This window comes from Mastigoproctus giganteus, chromosome 3, assembly GCF_048544385.1.
Source record: "Mastigoproctus giganteus isolate SK-2022 chromosome 3, ASM4854438v1, whole genome shotgun sequence".
NCBI lineage: Eukaryota > Metazoa > Arthropoda > Arachnida > Uropygi > Thelyphonidae > Mastigoproctus > Mastigoproctus giganteus.
The window spans coordinates 41,816,964-41,834,920 of record NC_143577.1 but is presented as its reverse complement, the minus strand read 5'-3'; the positions used below and the strand labels follow the sequence as shown (position 1 = coordinate 41,834,920).

Below are 17,957 nucleotides of genomic sequence, written 5' to 3'. Positions count from 1 at the left end.
CTGCAAATTTGGATCCTCTCTTTGAAGGGTTTTAATCAAAGTTCTGGTTTGTTGATGTGGCATAACCAGTGACTCCAAAGTTACATCTGCTGATATAGGAGTGACTAATTCAGTAGTTTTTGGTTTCTTTGGCTTTTTCTGTTTTTCATCTTCCTCTAACACTGGTCTAGAAAGAAAATCTGCATGCACTTTGAATGCACTTTTCCAGGACAATATACAATTTTGTAGTCGTACTCTTGTAACAACATACTCCAACGTGCTAACGTGGTGATGGATTTTTCAGATGGAGCAAATAGTTCACACTGATAATGGATCACCAACTGTTGAGCTATTTGCTCCATCTGAAAAATCCATCACCACGTTAGCACGTTGGAGTATGTTGTTACAAGAGTACGACTTCCTTTTCGCTTCCTTTTCTGTGGTGCTATACATTATCTCCGATTTCTTTAATAGCCTGGAAGCATAAGCAACGGGCTGTCTCAAATTCTCACATACCTGCTGTTCTAACACGGCTGCAACAGCATAGGATGAAGCATCAGAAGAAACAATGACCGGTCTTGTGAAATCTGGATAAATCAGCAGAGGTTGCGTTATCAAAGCATTTTCAGCTTATCAAAGGCCTGCTGAGTAGAGCTGTCCCAAACAAAAGATGTTTATTTCTTGGTAAGCTGCGTCAAAGGACGTGCTATTTCAGCAAACTCTGGGATAAATTTTCTATAGAATCCTGCCATTCCAAGAAATGATCGGACTTGTTTGACTGTCCTTGGAAGTCGACACTCTCGGATTGCAGCGACATTGGCTGGATCCAGGCGAATACCATCTCTGCTAACCAGGTGGCCCAAATACTTCAACTGCTCTTTCAGAAATTCACATTTTTTGGCTTCAACTTAAGATCATATTCCCCTAGATGCTGAAAGACTTTCTGTAGCTTCGTGAGATGTGAATCAAAGTCAGTGTATGCGGTCACAACGTCATCCAGATATGCAAAGATCGAGTCTCTTTTCAGATCCTGTAGTGCCAAAGACAGTACAAACAAACTCGGAGCATTTTTCAATATGAACGGCATTTTCCGATATTGATAAAAGGATTCACCAGTGGTAAAAGCTGTTTTATGGTGATCTGAAGGATGGACTTCGATTTGATGAAATCCACATTGAAGGGCCAAAGAACTGAAATAACGTGCTTGGCCAAGGACTTCCAAGATCTCTGACATGTTGGGGATTGGGTAATTGTCTGCAGTGGTCTTTGCATTGAGTTTACGGAAGTCAATACATAAACGATATGATCCATCTTTCTTCTTTACTAAAACAATTGTTGCTGAATATGGGGAATTACTAAGTTCAATGATATTTGATTCCAGAAGATCATTTACCTGCCTTTGAACTTCATCTTTCAATAAAAAAAAGTAACTCTATAGGCCATTTTCTTTACTGGGATATTGTCGGTCAATCTAATTCTGTGTTTAAACACCTTTGAATTACCTAGCTGGGCTGGAGACTTAGCAAACGCGTCCTTGTATTCATACAACAGGTCTGACAATTCATATCGTTGATCGTCTGTCAAATGATCAAGGTCTTGTATAGTCACAGCAGATGTTCTTTTTTCATCTCCTTCCTCACGTGCAATGGTAACTGGATTATTATTAATGCTTTCAAGATTAGCAATTCCCATTCCTTTTGGGAGGTGAAGAGGCTCAGTCGTCAGATTCGCAACAAGCACTGAAATTTTGCCATCTGGTCCTATTCTATCAACTGAGCACCTAACAGATAAATCGTGCCGACTCAAATTAAAATTAGGTTCTGCTAATACTAGTTGTTTGGTAGAAGTAGCAAGCTGGTTACAGAATGCTGTTACTACTCTCTCCGAGGATGCTGGTAGCAAATGCTTACAGGTAAGTTTAGCTACATTGGGTTTGGAACCCAAGAACTGTTCCCTAATATCTTCTTCTCTTAGGCAAATCCTTAATGGGACCGAACGTACTATTCCTTTACCTAAGTCTATCGTAAATGAAAATCGTCTTAAGACATTTAATCCCAATATTATATCGTATTGCTCCTTAAAATTTCCAGAAACTACTAAAATATTTTCCCAAAAGGTTGTACTGTCTAACTTAAGATTTGCCTTAACTTCAATATGTATAGGAACGAAATACCCCGAAACACCGGTTAGAGTCAGGTCTGGTAACCTTGGATTTAGTGATCTGTCATGCTTAATTTTGTTAAATAAACCCGTACTCATTAAAGTGACACTTGCCCCACTGTCTGTAAGGCGCCTCCGTAGCCAGGTGGGAAGGAGTAGCAGTGCATAGCACACGCTTCTTGATTAGACCGGGGTTCGAGTCCGTCACCACCAAATACGGAGAATGCGGAAAGGTCAGGGAATGACCACCGCATATCCCGGAGCAATATGGCCTTAGTTGCTAATGCTCCTAAAAACCAAATAACAAACAAATAACAAGCCCCAGTGTCTGCGAGAAATTTGGCCTCAATGTTTTGAATGGATCCTATGATCAATGGTAATTTGGAATCATTATCTAAAATATATACCCCATGTTGTACATTTTTATGATGGGCATAAGGTTTGCTGACTCTGTTCAGATTTTTACGAGATGAAATGGTTCTTTAACTTTGAGAGTCCCATTTATTTTGTTCAGAAACCTATCTTTGTCAGAAATATCTATCTCTATCTTGCCTGTAGCCTACACTGCCTACCTGATGTATTGGCCTACATAAAATGGCTTTAGGCTGAGGTTTCCTCTGATTAAACTCATTTCTAGATATTCCCCTTCTCGCCCTTGTATAAGAGTTCATATTACTCCTATTTTGATTATTACGTTTTATCTTCTATTCTATCCCGATTTCCATTAAAATTGTAACCCTGTTTGTTAGCATAGGACGTCCCAATTTTTGGGAACGCAGTATATTTGTGCACTCCGTGGCTCGTACACGGGCGAGTAAGAGGTAGCGGCGTCAGCCAATAGTTGCAGGGTCGACTGTGGTAAACGAAGCGGTTCTCTCCTTGTTTTGTCTCGTTGACGGAATTTTGGAATACATGCTTCCTATCATAGCACTGCGCAACACAGCATCTTTCAGCTCAGTCAACGACCTCCGCCCTCAAGGTCGTGCTATCACCTAGGAACGTCCTGTCCGGCTGTGAATACGTTAAGCTTAGCACCTCGCAATCGCGGGGAGGGGATAAGTGTTCCACAGTATTATTGTTTTGACATCGGTCCTTTTGACTGACAGCCGCGACTTGCATCTCTAAGTTATTAAGAGTAGTATTGTTTACTGTTAATGCATCTAACAATTGTTGCAAGTCTTGTATAGGCTTAAGAATTTTTTTGAAATAACTTTCCTGCTGATCCCAAACTTCATCGCTGTTAGCCTGACTATAAATAGCATTAATTGGCTTATGTTTCGATTCAGTAAGTTCATTGTTGGTTTCTTCCATTCATGAAATTGTGACCGCCTGCGAAAAAGTTAAGAAATTCTGGGAGAGTACCATTCTTCTAATTTTATTTGAAATTCCCTTGAGAAATTGTGGCAGCATTGCATGATCCAGTATGGCTACAGCTTCAGGAGAATTACTTTGCGTTTTAAATGCCAGTCGAGCTAAATTTTTCACTCGTGCACTACAGCAGACCACGGATTCCAACGGTCCTTGTATAGCCGTTGAAAATTGGTGGAGACAGGTAAGAATCGGTTCCCTTTTCTCAAACTGAGCAGGCCCCGGGTGCCAAGCGTTTCCGTGGCCAAGCGATTCTCGTGTGATAGAAAAGCGTTTTTCTGTAAGCGACTAGGTTCTATTTTGTTTTCTCCCTTGATTATTAAACTTTTTCGTTAAGTAGCCCTTTTTCTTAAAAGCACTAAGAAGAGAGCCCAGAAGAAGGAAAGAACCTTTTTCTTTAATTAAATTAGTCTTACTAATTGTACTAACCTATATGCTTGGGCACAAGCGGCACTGCTCCTGCCTCCCCCGTGGCGGGGCCGGTAATCTGGGTGGTAAAAATATACCCCCAGGGCCAAAAGGAGCTAACATGGATACGACTGATTATCCACCTTTAGAGCCATCAAGCTCAAGGTCAGAAATTCCTGACAACGACCGTGACACCAACAAGCCCAAAAGGCTTAGAAGGGAACCTGAATGCCATGATGAATTACCAAATTTCTTGGTGATTCATTCCTTATCCTCCCAACCTGTAGGAAAATTGTCACCATTCTTGATTCAAAAATATTTGGAATCAATTACTGGATCACCAAAAATGGTGAAAAGACTACAATCCGGAGATCTCCTCATTGAAACTGCCACCGCTAAACATTCTGAGTGGCTCTTAAACACAAAATCATTTTGTGGGCTCACAGTATCAATTACTCCACACAGAACCTTAAATTCATCAAAGGGTGTAATCAGTGAGTGGGACCTAATTACAGTCTCTGAAGAAGAGCTACTTCAAGAACTAAGTAGTCAAAAAAGTTACAAATGTGAAACGGATTATGACTAAAAAAGATGGAAATCTCACTCCAACGAGATCGATCATCTTAACATTCAGTACGCCAGACTTACCATCCTCAATTAAAGCTGGCTATTTGAATTGTGTCGTATAAGACCATTTATCCCGAATCCCGTTCGCTGCTTCAAATGCCAGATATACAGGCATTCACAGCAGGCATGTAGAGGTGAGGCCATATGTCCCATTTGCGGCTCTAAAGATCACACTCAAGAGGATTGCTCTGTCAAAACCCCTGTTTGTCCAAACTGCAAAGAAAGCCACCCAGCTTTTTCCAAAACATGTGAGCTATGGATTACAGGAAAGAAAATTCAAAAGTACAAAATAGAAAATAAAGTCACCTTTCCTGAGGCACGTAGACAAGTTATGTCGACCCTGCCTAATAGTCGTTCCTATGCAGCTCGCACTCGGAACTTCGTTTCTACTGCAGCTCAAACAGATGTATCAGTTCCACCTAACACCTCTCTAGTGAACTGGTTCAAATCTACGCTTTCAACCTCAAAGAAAGATAATCCTCCAAAAAGAACTAGCGAAGCCACAAATACTCCAATCAGCATTCCTACTCATACCCCATTAGTCCCAGTTGGAAAAGAACAATTAAAATCTGAATCAGTCTCAAAAAAAACGGAATCTCCCTCCAAAAGCATGGATGTAGATGAGCTGCTAGACAATGAGGAACCTATTCTAGAACTCCATGCAGATGACACCATGGATACTGGACGCCCCACATTCTCAAAAAAGGACCGGAAAAAATGTCCCACGTACAGAAAACAGTCAGATGAATCACCCTCAGGTAAACCTAAATAATGAATAAGATCATACAATGGAATTTCAGAGGACTAAGCACTCATTCTGATGACGTAAGAGATTTAATAGCTCAATTTAATCCCATAGGTGTATGCTTACAGGAAACATTCTTGTCACCCCAAGTTTTGCCAAAATTTTCAAGTTATACCATTTACAGATGAGATAGGAACTCGGTATCACCTGCACGTGGAGGAGTTGCTATTCTTGTTAACGCTAATATACCATCCAAGCCGATCCAATTGAGAACTACCCTAGAAGCTGTGGCTGCTCGCCTTGCAGTTGGTACGTCATTTACCATTGTTTCCATTTATATTCCGCCATCTGCCCCACTTCTGCTTTCAGAACTTGACAACCTCATTGCACAACTCCCAACTCCAATTTGTCTTTTTGGTGACTTTAATGGACACCATCTATTGTGGGGATCGGCCACAATGGATATAAGAGGCAAATTGATGGAGGAATTCATGCATAATAATGATCTTAATTTATTAAATTCTGGATCTCCTACCTACATCCACTGAGCAACCGGATCTGCTTCCGCAATAGACTTGTCAATTTGTTCACCATCCATATTTCCAATCATGACATGGTCGGTATTAACCGATCCCTTCAACAGTGATCACTTTCCAATTATTTGCTAGCTACAAACAGGGGTAACTTCAAATCCTGACCAACGATCCACTTGGCAGTTTAAAAAGGCAAACTGGGGTGGCTATTCTGCCCAGATATGCTTAGACAGATTTTATGTTCAAAGGCAACATATTGATGATGTCAACACTTACATAACCAATCAGATTCTGACTGCAGCTAAGGCCTCCATTCCAAAATCCACACCATATCGAAAACACAGAAATAACTGGTGGAATACAGATTGTTTAATTGCCAAACAGGATAAAAACCGCGCCTGGAATCATTTCCGCAAGTATCCCACCACTAGTAACCTAATTGCTTTTAAAAGACTAAAAGCAAAAGCTAGACAAGTTAGGCGGAAAGCGAAACGGGATTCATGGATTGCTTTTGCCTCCACCATTACCAAAGACACGGACACACAAGTGATCTGGAAAAGAATACAGGATCTGGAAAAGAATACAGGCACTAAATGGCAAATTTGCTCGGCTGCCCTCTCCGATACTTCATTGGAAAGGGAAAGACATTTCTACTCCCGAAGAAGTTGCAAATGCATTAGCAGAATTATTTGCAAAAATATCAGCTTCTGCCACCTATGCCTCCACCTTCCAGAAAATCAAAGCAGGTGCAGAACGGTATAAAATTAACTTCTCCACGCGATGTTCATTCCCGTACAATCAACCGTTTACGTTAACAGAACTTCAAGAATCATTAAACAGATCTTCCAATAGTGCTGCAGGTCCAGATGGAGTTCATTACATTATGTTAAAGCATTTACTTGGAGAAGACTTAAGAACCCTATTAATTTTTTACAATCGGATCTACTCTGAATATGCCTATCCATCTTCATGGCGCCATTCGTTCATTATCGCCTTACCAAAACCAGGAAAAAATCCTTCCTGTGTTGAAAACTACAGGCCAATATCTCTTACAAGCTGCATGGGAAAAATTTTCGAAAGAATGGTTCATACTAGGCTCACTTACATTCTGGAGTCAGAGAATCTCCTTCCAGATCACCAATATGGCTTTCGAAAAAATAGATCAACCCTAGATGTGCTCATTAAAGCCGAGTCTCATATCCGAAATGCCTTTGTCATGAAACAACATCTAGTCATGGTAAATTTAGATCTTGAAAAGGCATTTGACACTACATGGCGGCATGGTATTATTATGGACCTTTACCATCTGGGGCTTAGGGGTCATTTGCCAGAAATAATTCAGAATTTCCTGCAATTGCGCTCTTTTCAAGTCCGATACAAAAACGTCCTGTCTACATCTCACATTCAGGAAGAGGGAGTCCCGCAGGGATCAATACTCAGTCCAACACTGTTTTCAATCCGAGTTAGCAGCATGACACGAGATATCCCAAAAACTGTTCAAACTTATATGTATGCAGATGATCTTACCATTTCCTGTCAATCTCAAAGTATGAATACCATTGAACGGCAGCTACAACTTGCCATAACCAAAATAGAATCCTGGACTTCACGGAACGGTTACAGACTGTCAGAAAATAAATGCACTGTCACTCACTTTTGCAAAAAGCGAGCTCTCCATCCTGAACCTGAATTACAAATAAACAATACTCCAATCCCTCTCATTAATACGTTAAATTTCTTGGACTACTATTAGACCGCAAACTAAATTTCCAAGCTCACATCACTTATTTGAGAACTTCTTGTTTAAAGCATTTGAATATACTTCGTTCCGTATCATCTATGTCATGGGGAGCTGATTGGTGTACTTTGCTGCATCTTTATAGAAGTTTAATCCATTCAAGGCTAGATTATGGTTGTCCAATGTATGACTCTGCCAGGAGCACTACTTTAAAACGGCTAAATATGATCCATCACAGTGCTCTGAGGACTTCTCCGATCCAAAGTCTATATATTGAAGCGCATGATCCTCCATTACACCTGCGTAGGAAAACACTACTTTGAATATACTTCGTTACTGCTTCACTACACTGCTAAGATCCAGAGTCTACCATCGCACCCAAGTTGGGAGTATCTCTATAATACTCGTTGGGATGTGTTCTATGAGAGCAAGCCAAATGAAAATAGACCCGCCTCTCTCAGGATCAAAGAGCTTGTTCAGACTTGGAATGTCGATTTAAATGAAATCTTCCAAGACACAACTGCACCTGTTGCTCCTTGGACATATGTGTCTGTCTCTCAAGATACATACTTCGTCCAGTGGGGGAAAAATATACCTTCCTGTAACATCAGACAGTTACATTCAGCTCATGCTACGGACAACCATGCCTGTAAAATTTATACCGATGGTTCAAAAACTGAGAGTATGGTAGGTGCTGTGGCAGTTTTTCCTTTATGTACAATTTCAACCACACTACCGCTTGCTTGCAGCGTCTTCACAGCTGAATTATATGCCATTAAGTTGGCGCTTAGTAAGGTAATTGAGCTTTCCATCTCATCTGCCATAATTTACACAGATTCTCTTAGTGCTGTCTCTGCCATAAGGAAGAATTCCTCCATTTCTCACCCTACATTGAAACAGATTCATTCCCAGCTATTTGCTTGCAGTGTGTCCAATCGGTCAATTAGTTTTTGCTGGATCCCTGGCCATTCAGGCATTCCGGGAAATGAAAGTGCCGACTTTGCCGCTAAACATCCTCAACCCGCTCTCTCACAACATCCTCAGGTTCCTTTCTCTGATTTTAAGTCTGTCGTACGCAAAGCCTGCTACAATAAATGGTCACAGACCTGGAAAAGTGACCCTAACAATAAAATTTACCAGATAAAAGAAGATCCAAAGCTGTGGCTGTCTGGCTTCCGAAGAAACAGGCGAGAGGAAGTGGTACTGGCAAGACTCAGAATTGGACACACTCACCATACTCATCTCTTTCTATTATTGGGTGGAAGCCCACCCCAGTGCCCATCCTGTCAGACACAGCTTACAGTCCGTCATTTCCTGGTTGATTGTCCCTTACATTCAACCATCCGGTCAAACAATTTTCAGTCTCTCTCTAAATTGAATATATCACCTGATTTATCTCGCATCTTAGGAAATGAAGCAAATATTGAAGAACTTTTATTATATCTAAAACATATTGGTTTGTACGGAAGCATATAATGTAATTTCTCTTACAATATACTTTTTGTCAATTAACGCTGAAGAGACACAATTTGGCCTTAGTAGCCCTTGTGTCGTTAAACCGAACAACAACAACAACATCAAACTGAGCCAAAAAGGCATTTTTGAATACGCTATAATTCTTTTCCTTGCGTAACTCAGTGGCAAAACCTCTAATTTTAGCCTTTGTTACCTTGATTAATTGGGGGTCTTGCCACAATGCCAGCTCACGGACACTCTCTAAAGTCTCAAAAAACAATTGAACGGAAGGGCCTTCATCAGGTTTGCCAAAAAAGATTGGCACAAGCCCAAGGTAACCCGCAACATTAGCCAAATGAGGCCTGCCAGATTCGGGAGGGGATTGTGTTTGCTGTGTTTCAAATAATGGGGTTGATAATTCTATTTCTGTTGTTTGTGGGCTCTGTTCCTCCATTTTGAATTTACTAATATCTGGATAAAATTAGGGTCCCGCAAAATGGTGTGACTTACCTTTATGTAGAGCTGAAAAGGAACTATAAGGTTAGTAATCAACAAATTCTAAAAGAAAAGTGTTACAACATATAGCAACTCGTTCTTTTTTTTTTTTAGATGTATATGGTTAAGATCGTTACTAGTTGCTAACTGTTGCTCAATATGAATATTCCTGAAGACGTCTGTATTGATGTGAAAGAGAAATGCCTCAACCTATTCTCTGTACACACAAAACCACCAACACTGTCAACCTTTCCTTCAACTACAATAGTTGGCCCCCTTAGTCTCGTCTTCTGTTTTTGGTCTGTTCTACTGTAACTTTCTTCCTTAGTCCACAAAAATTAGAATGGTTCATGGGCATTTGTATAGAACGATTTTTTCACCCCGAAAAACAATTCATCCTGGTCACGATTAGCATCAGCGTTCCACAGGGCTTTCTGTTATTGTGTGCTTGCTTGCGGGACATCATGCCAGTGGAGAATAAGGCCATCAGCTCTTACTATTATTCACCATTCAATGTGTACAATAAGGTTCCGGGCAAGTCTAATCACTAATACTGATGTTCCAGAAAACGCATGTGTTTTATATAATCGACTAATGGTTTATACTTTGGGACAACAATCTTGTGTTCTCAAGATCTATTCTGAATCGAATAGACATGGAGAATAGACTCGCAGCATCAAAATCGGTGTTGTGTTTATTCATTCTGAAATCTTGCTATTAGTTAGACCTTAAAATGCCGCATAATATGGTTCTTTTAATATAAAACTCGTGCTGTGGATAACGTGTAGCAAGAGAATGGCTGAGGCAAGGATGATTAAACAAAACATGATTTATTAATTGTAGCATACAAATAGATATAAAAATCAAGTTATGGTGTCTTTCGAACAGTTAAATAAGAACTCTTTATCTCTTATTAATGGATAAACAATAGGTTAATATGATAATGATATATATATATATATAAATTTGTCTGCATTCTTCATGTAACCTTTAGTTGGCACTGCTGCTCATACTCTCTGGAGTCAACTGTCATTTCGACATCTGAATAACTGGGTACAAGTGTAAGGATGCCATATAGGTTTGACAATCACAACTGATGGTATTACATTTATACAAGTGGATCTTGTTAGCCTTAAATTCTAGGTTCTATGTGTGATAAAATAGATGCTACCATAGTGTGTATCTAGGAGGAGGGTTTGTCACTGGACTCTAGTTAATAAGGGGTTAGGTCTTAATGTTCGACACTTTCATTCTGCTAGCTATCGTATTACAAACATTGAGTGAAACTTACCAGAATACTCCTTGGTATGTTCAGGGGTTGGCAGTCGAGAGCAGGAGCCAGCGGCACAAGACTCACGAGACGTCTCTTATGGTCAGATGGCCTCAAAAAAAAAAGCTTCCTCAGCTTTCGTCTCTCTCTAGATTTTTCTCCTAGTTTTCTTCTGTCCGTCTCTGTTCTCTCTCTGTCCTGTCTCTCTGTGTCCGCGCTCTTTTTTCTCTCCTTTTTTTGTCTCCCATCTGCATATATATGTATGTCCAACCTTTTTGAGTTTCTGATGTTTCTATTGGTCAAAAGGCTAGTTTCGTGGAGAAAAGAAAATCCTAGGGACTGTTATTTCGGAGACCTGACCCGGTAAAAGATGGAATTTATGAGGGGAAAGAGAAACCTCACATCTGCATGGGGTGGCATTTTCAGGCTGTCCAGCGGTAGTTACTAGATCTAAAGTCCGTTCATTCCTACACAAGGAATTTCCAGACAACAGTCACCCCGTATTTATCAGGTTCAGATTTCATCTAAAAGTGTGTTCCTTAATTGACATTACTCAGTTCTTTCTGACAAAAGTTATATACTTTCTCACCATTTTATAAACACTACCTCCACGATGTTCATCCGATCCGATCGAGTAACGATCTCTTGCTGTGAATCAGCCGGACTCATAAAGATGGCATAGTGTTTCAACTTCTGTTTTCCCTAGCATGCGTCAATGAGCGTACGCTAAAAAAAAAAGGAAACAGCCTTTTACAAGAAGTGAATATCACCCTACAAGTATACTAATGGGAAGAGTATAGGGTTACTTGGTGAGGTGACAGCTCTCAAAGGCGAATAAAAAGTAAAAATGAAGACATTTTTACAAACCCTTCAATTTTATTTCTTAGTTGGCATGAAAAATCTAGTAGCTTCTATGATTATTTACCTGAATGCTTCCCATTTAGAATTTGTTGTAGAAACATCATTAGTTGGTTCCACTGTATAGAATTTAAAAACTGTTTGAGACCACTATAGTCACCTTTATAATTGCCAAAATCCTTCCCCTTACCCTTGATTATAGTTACATCCTTAAGTAAATCCGACATTAATACATTCTGATTACTGCCACCAATGGTTCTTTTATCTGCACTTTCTTAGAATGATTATCCGCAAGTTGACATAAAACCAAAACTTGCCATCTCTTATTTGTATTTTTAAGTAATTATAGTTTAGAGAAAGATCTTGTGCTTTGCAAAAAAACAGTACATTAAAATAAATCTTGCAACCAGTAACAAAACGTAAGACACAAAACTTTATTGAAATATACCAAATATATAAAATATAGTAAAACAAAAAAATTTTGATAGAATGAAATCTAAAATATAGTTAAAAATAAAAGCAGTAAGAATATACAGATAAATATTAAAATTCATAAAAGTGATGAAAACAAAATATACATAAAGAAGCTGTTGGAGCAATGTGCCTTTAAAGAAAATTAGTATGGCATACCATCATTATATTTCAGAAGATTAGAAAACATGTGATGCACTATCAGGTGACCAATTAAAATCATGATCAAGTCATGCAGTCAGATATGAAGTTTTCAGAGCAGTGCAGTTAGGTTGCCAGAGTTGTTCATTTGGTCTTGTCAATGATATACAGGAACTTTGCTAGCAGCTATAAGGAGATGATAATCCCTTTGTATAAGGCAATGGTCAGGACACACCTTGAGTGCTGCATACAGATCTGAAGGCCTCATTTTAGGAAGGATGTATAGCTGCTGGAATGAGTGCAGAGAAGGGCAACGAGATTGGTGAGAGGAACAAAGGAGTGCTCTTACCGAGAAAGGCTTAAGTTCTGCAAATTGCAGCATCTGGAGACTAGGCACCTGCAAGGTGATCTGATTGAGGTGTATAAGGCTTTGAATGGTTTGAGCAAGCTCAATGCTGATGGGATTCTTCCTCTTGTTCAGATTACACACTTGACGGGGCATTAATTCAAACTGAGGAAAGACAGTTGCAGAACAGATGTGCAGAAATTTGCCTTTAGCCAGCAAGTGGTTAATTGCTGGAACAAACTTCCATCTGTCACTGTGGAAGTTGATGGCTTAAATGGATTCAAGGAAGACCTGGACAAACTTCTGCAGCAAATGGATAGGTGAAATGGGAAGGTTTTTTTTTTTTTTTTTTTTGGCTGATGCTGTACAAGCTTGTTTTCTTGCATCATATGCCACTACTAATGCTAATGAGAGAGAGAGTCAATGAGCCATTAAACTCCGAGAAGTAGGATGAAATATGGTAGCCACATTATAAGTTCACCATTGCTCATTGTATTCCAAAATAACTGCCTCCATAATAAGTTGTATGTAAGTCTCTCTATTGTAATTAATGTTGGGACTCATGACACCTATATGAAGAACCCATAACCAAGAGTAATGATGAAATCGTGTGTGGTTCAAAATTTCAACATTGGAACGTCGATTGCAGTTGATGTACTGCTCATACCAATAATACTCATCAACAGCAGAATGTGGGAAATTGGTCTGGCAAATAGCCCTCTTATTCTTTAAGATATATTGCAATGCCTATGACCCCTCTGGACAGATTGTAGGCTTTGCATTGTTTTCTCGATTTATTTTAGCATGATATAAAGTTTGTTTTTATGACAATGCTAAATAATGAAAAATTGTATGTGATATTACATGTGAATTTTTAATTATTTTTTGTTTAATCCAGAATCACCATCCATAGCTCCAGTGGATAGCCATCCAAAGTCAGTAGAAAATGATCCAGCTCATTTGGAATGCATTGTTACTGGTAATCCACACCCCCTAGTGACATGGATGAAGGACGGAAGGATATTAAATGATGATGATGCAAATGATCAAGTAATAATAATAATATATTACTATTAATATGGTATTTCATTATATTAATATCAGAATAGTTTATTGAATAGATAAAGATTAGTAGGGATATCTTATTGTAATAGATTTCATAAGGTTCTTCCCACTTTGAAATAAAAACTAAGTAGTTATTTTTAGGAAAAAATGTGAAAAACTCATAAGAATAATTGTAGCATTAGAAATATAACTCTTACCAACCTGCAGACACTACTTGAGATGTGACCTCATCATTTTAGCCAATGGAATAATACTCTCTACTGGCAAAATTTCTATACAGCATAAAATCATATATACTGTCCTCTCAGCCTGTCTGCACTATTAAGAGAACTGCATGTCAGATTATATAATTACCTTTAAATATTATTCTCTTTCAATTATGAGTACCTTAAATTTGTTACTGTCTAAGTAATAGATTAGTTAAGTGTTATTGAAGTGCAGAACCTTGCATTTACTGGCAGTATTTTAATTTCTATGTCTGAAACAATCTGAAAAATTGTTTGAGTCTTAGTTGCTAAGTGAGGCACTTCACTGCATTGAAATTGTATGTGATTTGGAATTATGAAGAGTTTTATATTATAAATATGAGGGGAATGAAGAACACTGCTGATTGTTGTACAGAATGTTTGGTGACACACACACACAGTCAATATATACAGTCAATTTCGTGCCTGTAGGACAATAGAGTGAATGTGAACAAGCCAGGGAAGTTGATATCTAATAACACAGTATTCAAAATATGTTTATTGTTGTTGTTGTTATTTGGTTTTTAGGAGCATTAGCAACTAAGGCCATATTGCTCCAGGATATGCGGTGGTCATTCCCTGACCTTTCCGCATCTTCCGTATTTGGTGGTGACGGGCTTGAACCCCGGTCTAATCAAGAAGCGTGTGCTACGCACTGCTGCTCCTTCCCACCTGTCTACGGAGGTGCCTAAATTATGTTTATGAATTTGGAATAACAAAATAAGAACTATTGGCATGATATGCAGGGAGCTTGTAGTTACAATGTAGTGCTGTTTCATGGTGGATGTTTCTGAGACACTACTATGCAAGATAATTAGTGTCCTGGACAACCCACCACCCTGTATAAGCAGATGCATGTTGTAAAGCCACTGCTGGAAATGGGACAGGTGATGTGCAGTGTGCAAACTGGCTGTGTAAGTTAGCATAAGCCAATTCTCAGCGTAACACATCATTAAAGTCAGTGACTTTAATGATGTGATACACTGGGTCTTAGTTTCTAAGTGAGGAACTTCACTGCATTGAAATTGTATGTAAAGTCACTCCTAGAAGTGGACAGGTGATGTGCAATGTGCAATCTGGCTGTGTAGGTTAGCATAAGCCAATTCTCAGTGTATCACATCATTGAAGACATTATCAGCTGTATAAAATTGCATCATGTTGGGCACCACATCACCTTACTGAAAGCAGAAGTGGCACAGGCTCCATCCATTGCTAAGTTAAGTTCCACCTGAAATGATACCACAATAAAAGGGATCCATTTTTTTTGCACTGTATCATTGTACTTGACAAAACTGGGCATGGGCCTATTACCCCAAACTGAAACAGTATTCAAATGAAAGGCACTATCCAGGCTCTCCATATGTGAAGAAACTTTACCAGGAGCCCAGTAGAGTCAAAACCTTGCTGTTGTAAGGTTTTGATTGATCATCTTTTATGATACTGATAGTATCATCTTCCACCATGTTGTTCCATAGGGCCAAAGTCAATTCAGAATACTACGATGCATTTCTAGAGCATTAGCTGTGTGCAATAAAAGCATCCACATTTTATTACTGGTGCTTTCACCATTTTTGTTGCATGACAATGCACGTTGCACTGTCATGCAACAAAATGGAGAGTGGAGCATCGAAATGTGGCAAGTCTAGTACAAGTCCTTTTGATGTGGTGTCAGTAGGAAGTTTTAAAACATTCTTCCTACTCCTTGGACATGAGTCCAATTGACTTTGATGTGTTCCTGAAATTGAAGGAATCCTTCTGACTCATCTGGTTTGCAACTTTGAGGAGGTAATGTAGAAAATAGGGCTGTCTATTGTGATTGTTAATAAGAATCAATATACTAATGGCTTTCAATATACTTTTGCCTTCCTCAGATTTAAAGCAGGGTTGATTGCAATGCAACTGACTATATTGAAATCATATAATGTTATTTCATTTAAATAAAACTTGTTTCATGTATTGCTACTACTTTGCATTCCCTCATAACATTATACTTTCCACTTATTTTCTATACAAATTTCAGTATAATGTTATGAGGGAATGCAAAGTAGTAGCAATACATGTGGTATATTGAAACAAGTTTTATTGTTTCTTTTTTAATAAAATAAAATCTGTATATTAATAAAATAAAATAAAATAAAAACTGCATTTTAATAAAATAAAAACTCTATATAATAGTGACTCGCATACACAAATACAGAACTACTTAATGCAAATGGAGACAAGTTAGATAACCTGTGCAGTGCATTACATTTCAGCTGAGTTTGACTTCCATTTTTTTAAATTGATTTATTTTTATTTTTCCTTGATTAATAGAAGTGAATAACTAATTATCTTGTTACCATTAAATAACTAGTTATTTGTTGTAATTAATTGCTAATCGACTAACTGAAATTTTCAAAAGTAATTGTTTTCACTTTACTGCACGGTGCCTCCGTAGCCAGGTGGGAAGGAGCAGCAGTGCGTAGCACACGCTTCTTGATTAGACCGGGGTTCGAGCCCGTCACCACAAATACGGAGGATGCGGAAAGGTCAGGGAATGACCACCGCATATCCTGGAGCAATATGGCCTTAGTTGCTAATGCTCCTAAAAAAAACCAAATAACAACTTCACTGCACAATTAATATTTACTCAATGTTTTTTAATACTTGATGTATTTCTTCCTTAATTTTTAATAAAATTTGAAATGTAACACATGTTTCACAGATCTGCTATGATTTAATAAAATAAACAAATAGCAATATATACCTCAGGTCACAGTATGTAGTCAACATTTTTGTAATGTATTTTTCTTATTTCCTCCTGGATTTTAATAACAGTAATTCTACTGGGATTAACATAATAAGCAAATAGTTCATGATTATCAGATAATTAATAATTCGTAATTTATATATTTGTAAACTGATTACTAAAAATCCTGAAAAACAAGCTCATAAAAAATGCAACCAAGAACGTTTCTTTTCTGTACATCTGCCATGTTGTCCATTCAGTCTTCCAATCAGCATATGACAACAAACAGCAACCAGTGCTTTAGCTATAATGTATGGTATATGGATAGTCTATGGTATATATAGGTGCCTCCGTAGCCAGGTGGGAAGGAGCAGCAGTGCATAGCACATGCTTCTTAATTTGACCAGGGTTCGAGCCCGTCACCACCAAATACGGAGGATGCAGAAAGGTCAGGGAATGACCACCGCATATTCCCGGAGCAATATGGCCTTAGTTGCTAATGCTCCTAAAAACCAAATAACAAACAAACTGGTATATATATAAAAAAGTAATAATAAGTAATTGCTTGATTTCTGTTTCCAATTTTAATTAAATTTGGAATGGTATGACAATCTTTCTAAAAGAGCTAAATATAAAAAAATTCTTGAAAATCTGTCACTGGGACGTGAGTTTTTACTTGGCAAACAGAAAGTTGGATGGACATAGTGAAGGTCATAAGTGCTATATGCATATGTGCAAATGTCCTGACAATGGACAGATCCCAAAGTATTTTAAGCTATCATTATGGTAGTAGTAGAGGCAGATTCAAGAAAGTAAGTTTATGTAGCATCAACCAAAAAAAAAAAAAAAAAACACTTCCCACATTCATTCCCTTTAAATGTTTGCCCTGTTTCTCCTTGAATTTATTTATGCTATCAACTTCCATAACCACAGATGGAAGTTTGTTCCAGCAATCAACTATCCCCTGGCTAAAGGCAAATTTATGCATGTCTATTCAACAAGTGTCTTTCCTTAGTTTGAATTCATGCCCACTCAGGTTTGCAATGTGAGCAAATGGAAGAATCCCATCAGCATCGGGCTTGTTCAAACCATTTCAAGCTTTATACAACTCAATCAGATTACCTCACAGGTGTGCCTAGTCTGTAGATGCTGAAATTGCTGAAATTTCTTCGTATTAGCAGCCCTTTGATCACCTCACCAATTTTGTTGCCCTACTCTGTACTCATTCCAGCAGCTCTACCTCCTTCCTAAAATGAGGCCTCCAGACCTCTATGCGGTACTCATGGTATGTCCTGACCATTACCTTATACAAAGGGAAAATCACC

The 17,957-nt window shown here is 38.5% G+C and overlaps 1 protein-coding gene across 1 annotated transcript in view; it reads left to right on the top strand.

Moving 5' to 3' along the window:
- The window catches only part of LOC150087903 (hemicentin-1-like), a 1,496,027-nt gene that overhangs the window by 614,235 nt on the left and 863,835 nt on the right, over positions 1-17,957 (top strand). The window contains exon 34 of the mRNA XM_090369959.1: positions 13,493-13,644. Coding sequence (XP_090226085.1) covers positions 13,493-13,644 — 152 coding nt within the window. The remainder of the gene's footprint in view (positions 1-13,492; positions 13,645-17,957) is intronic.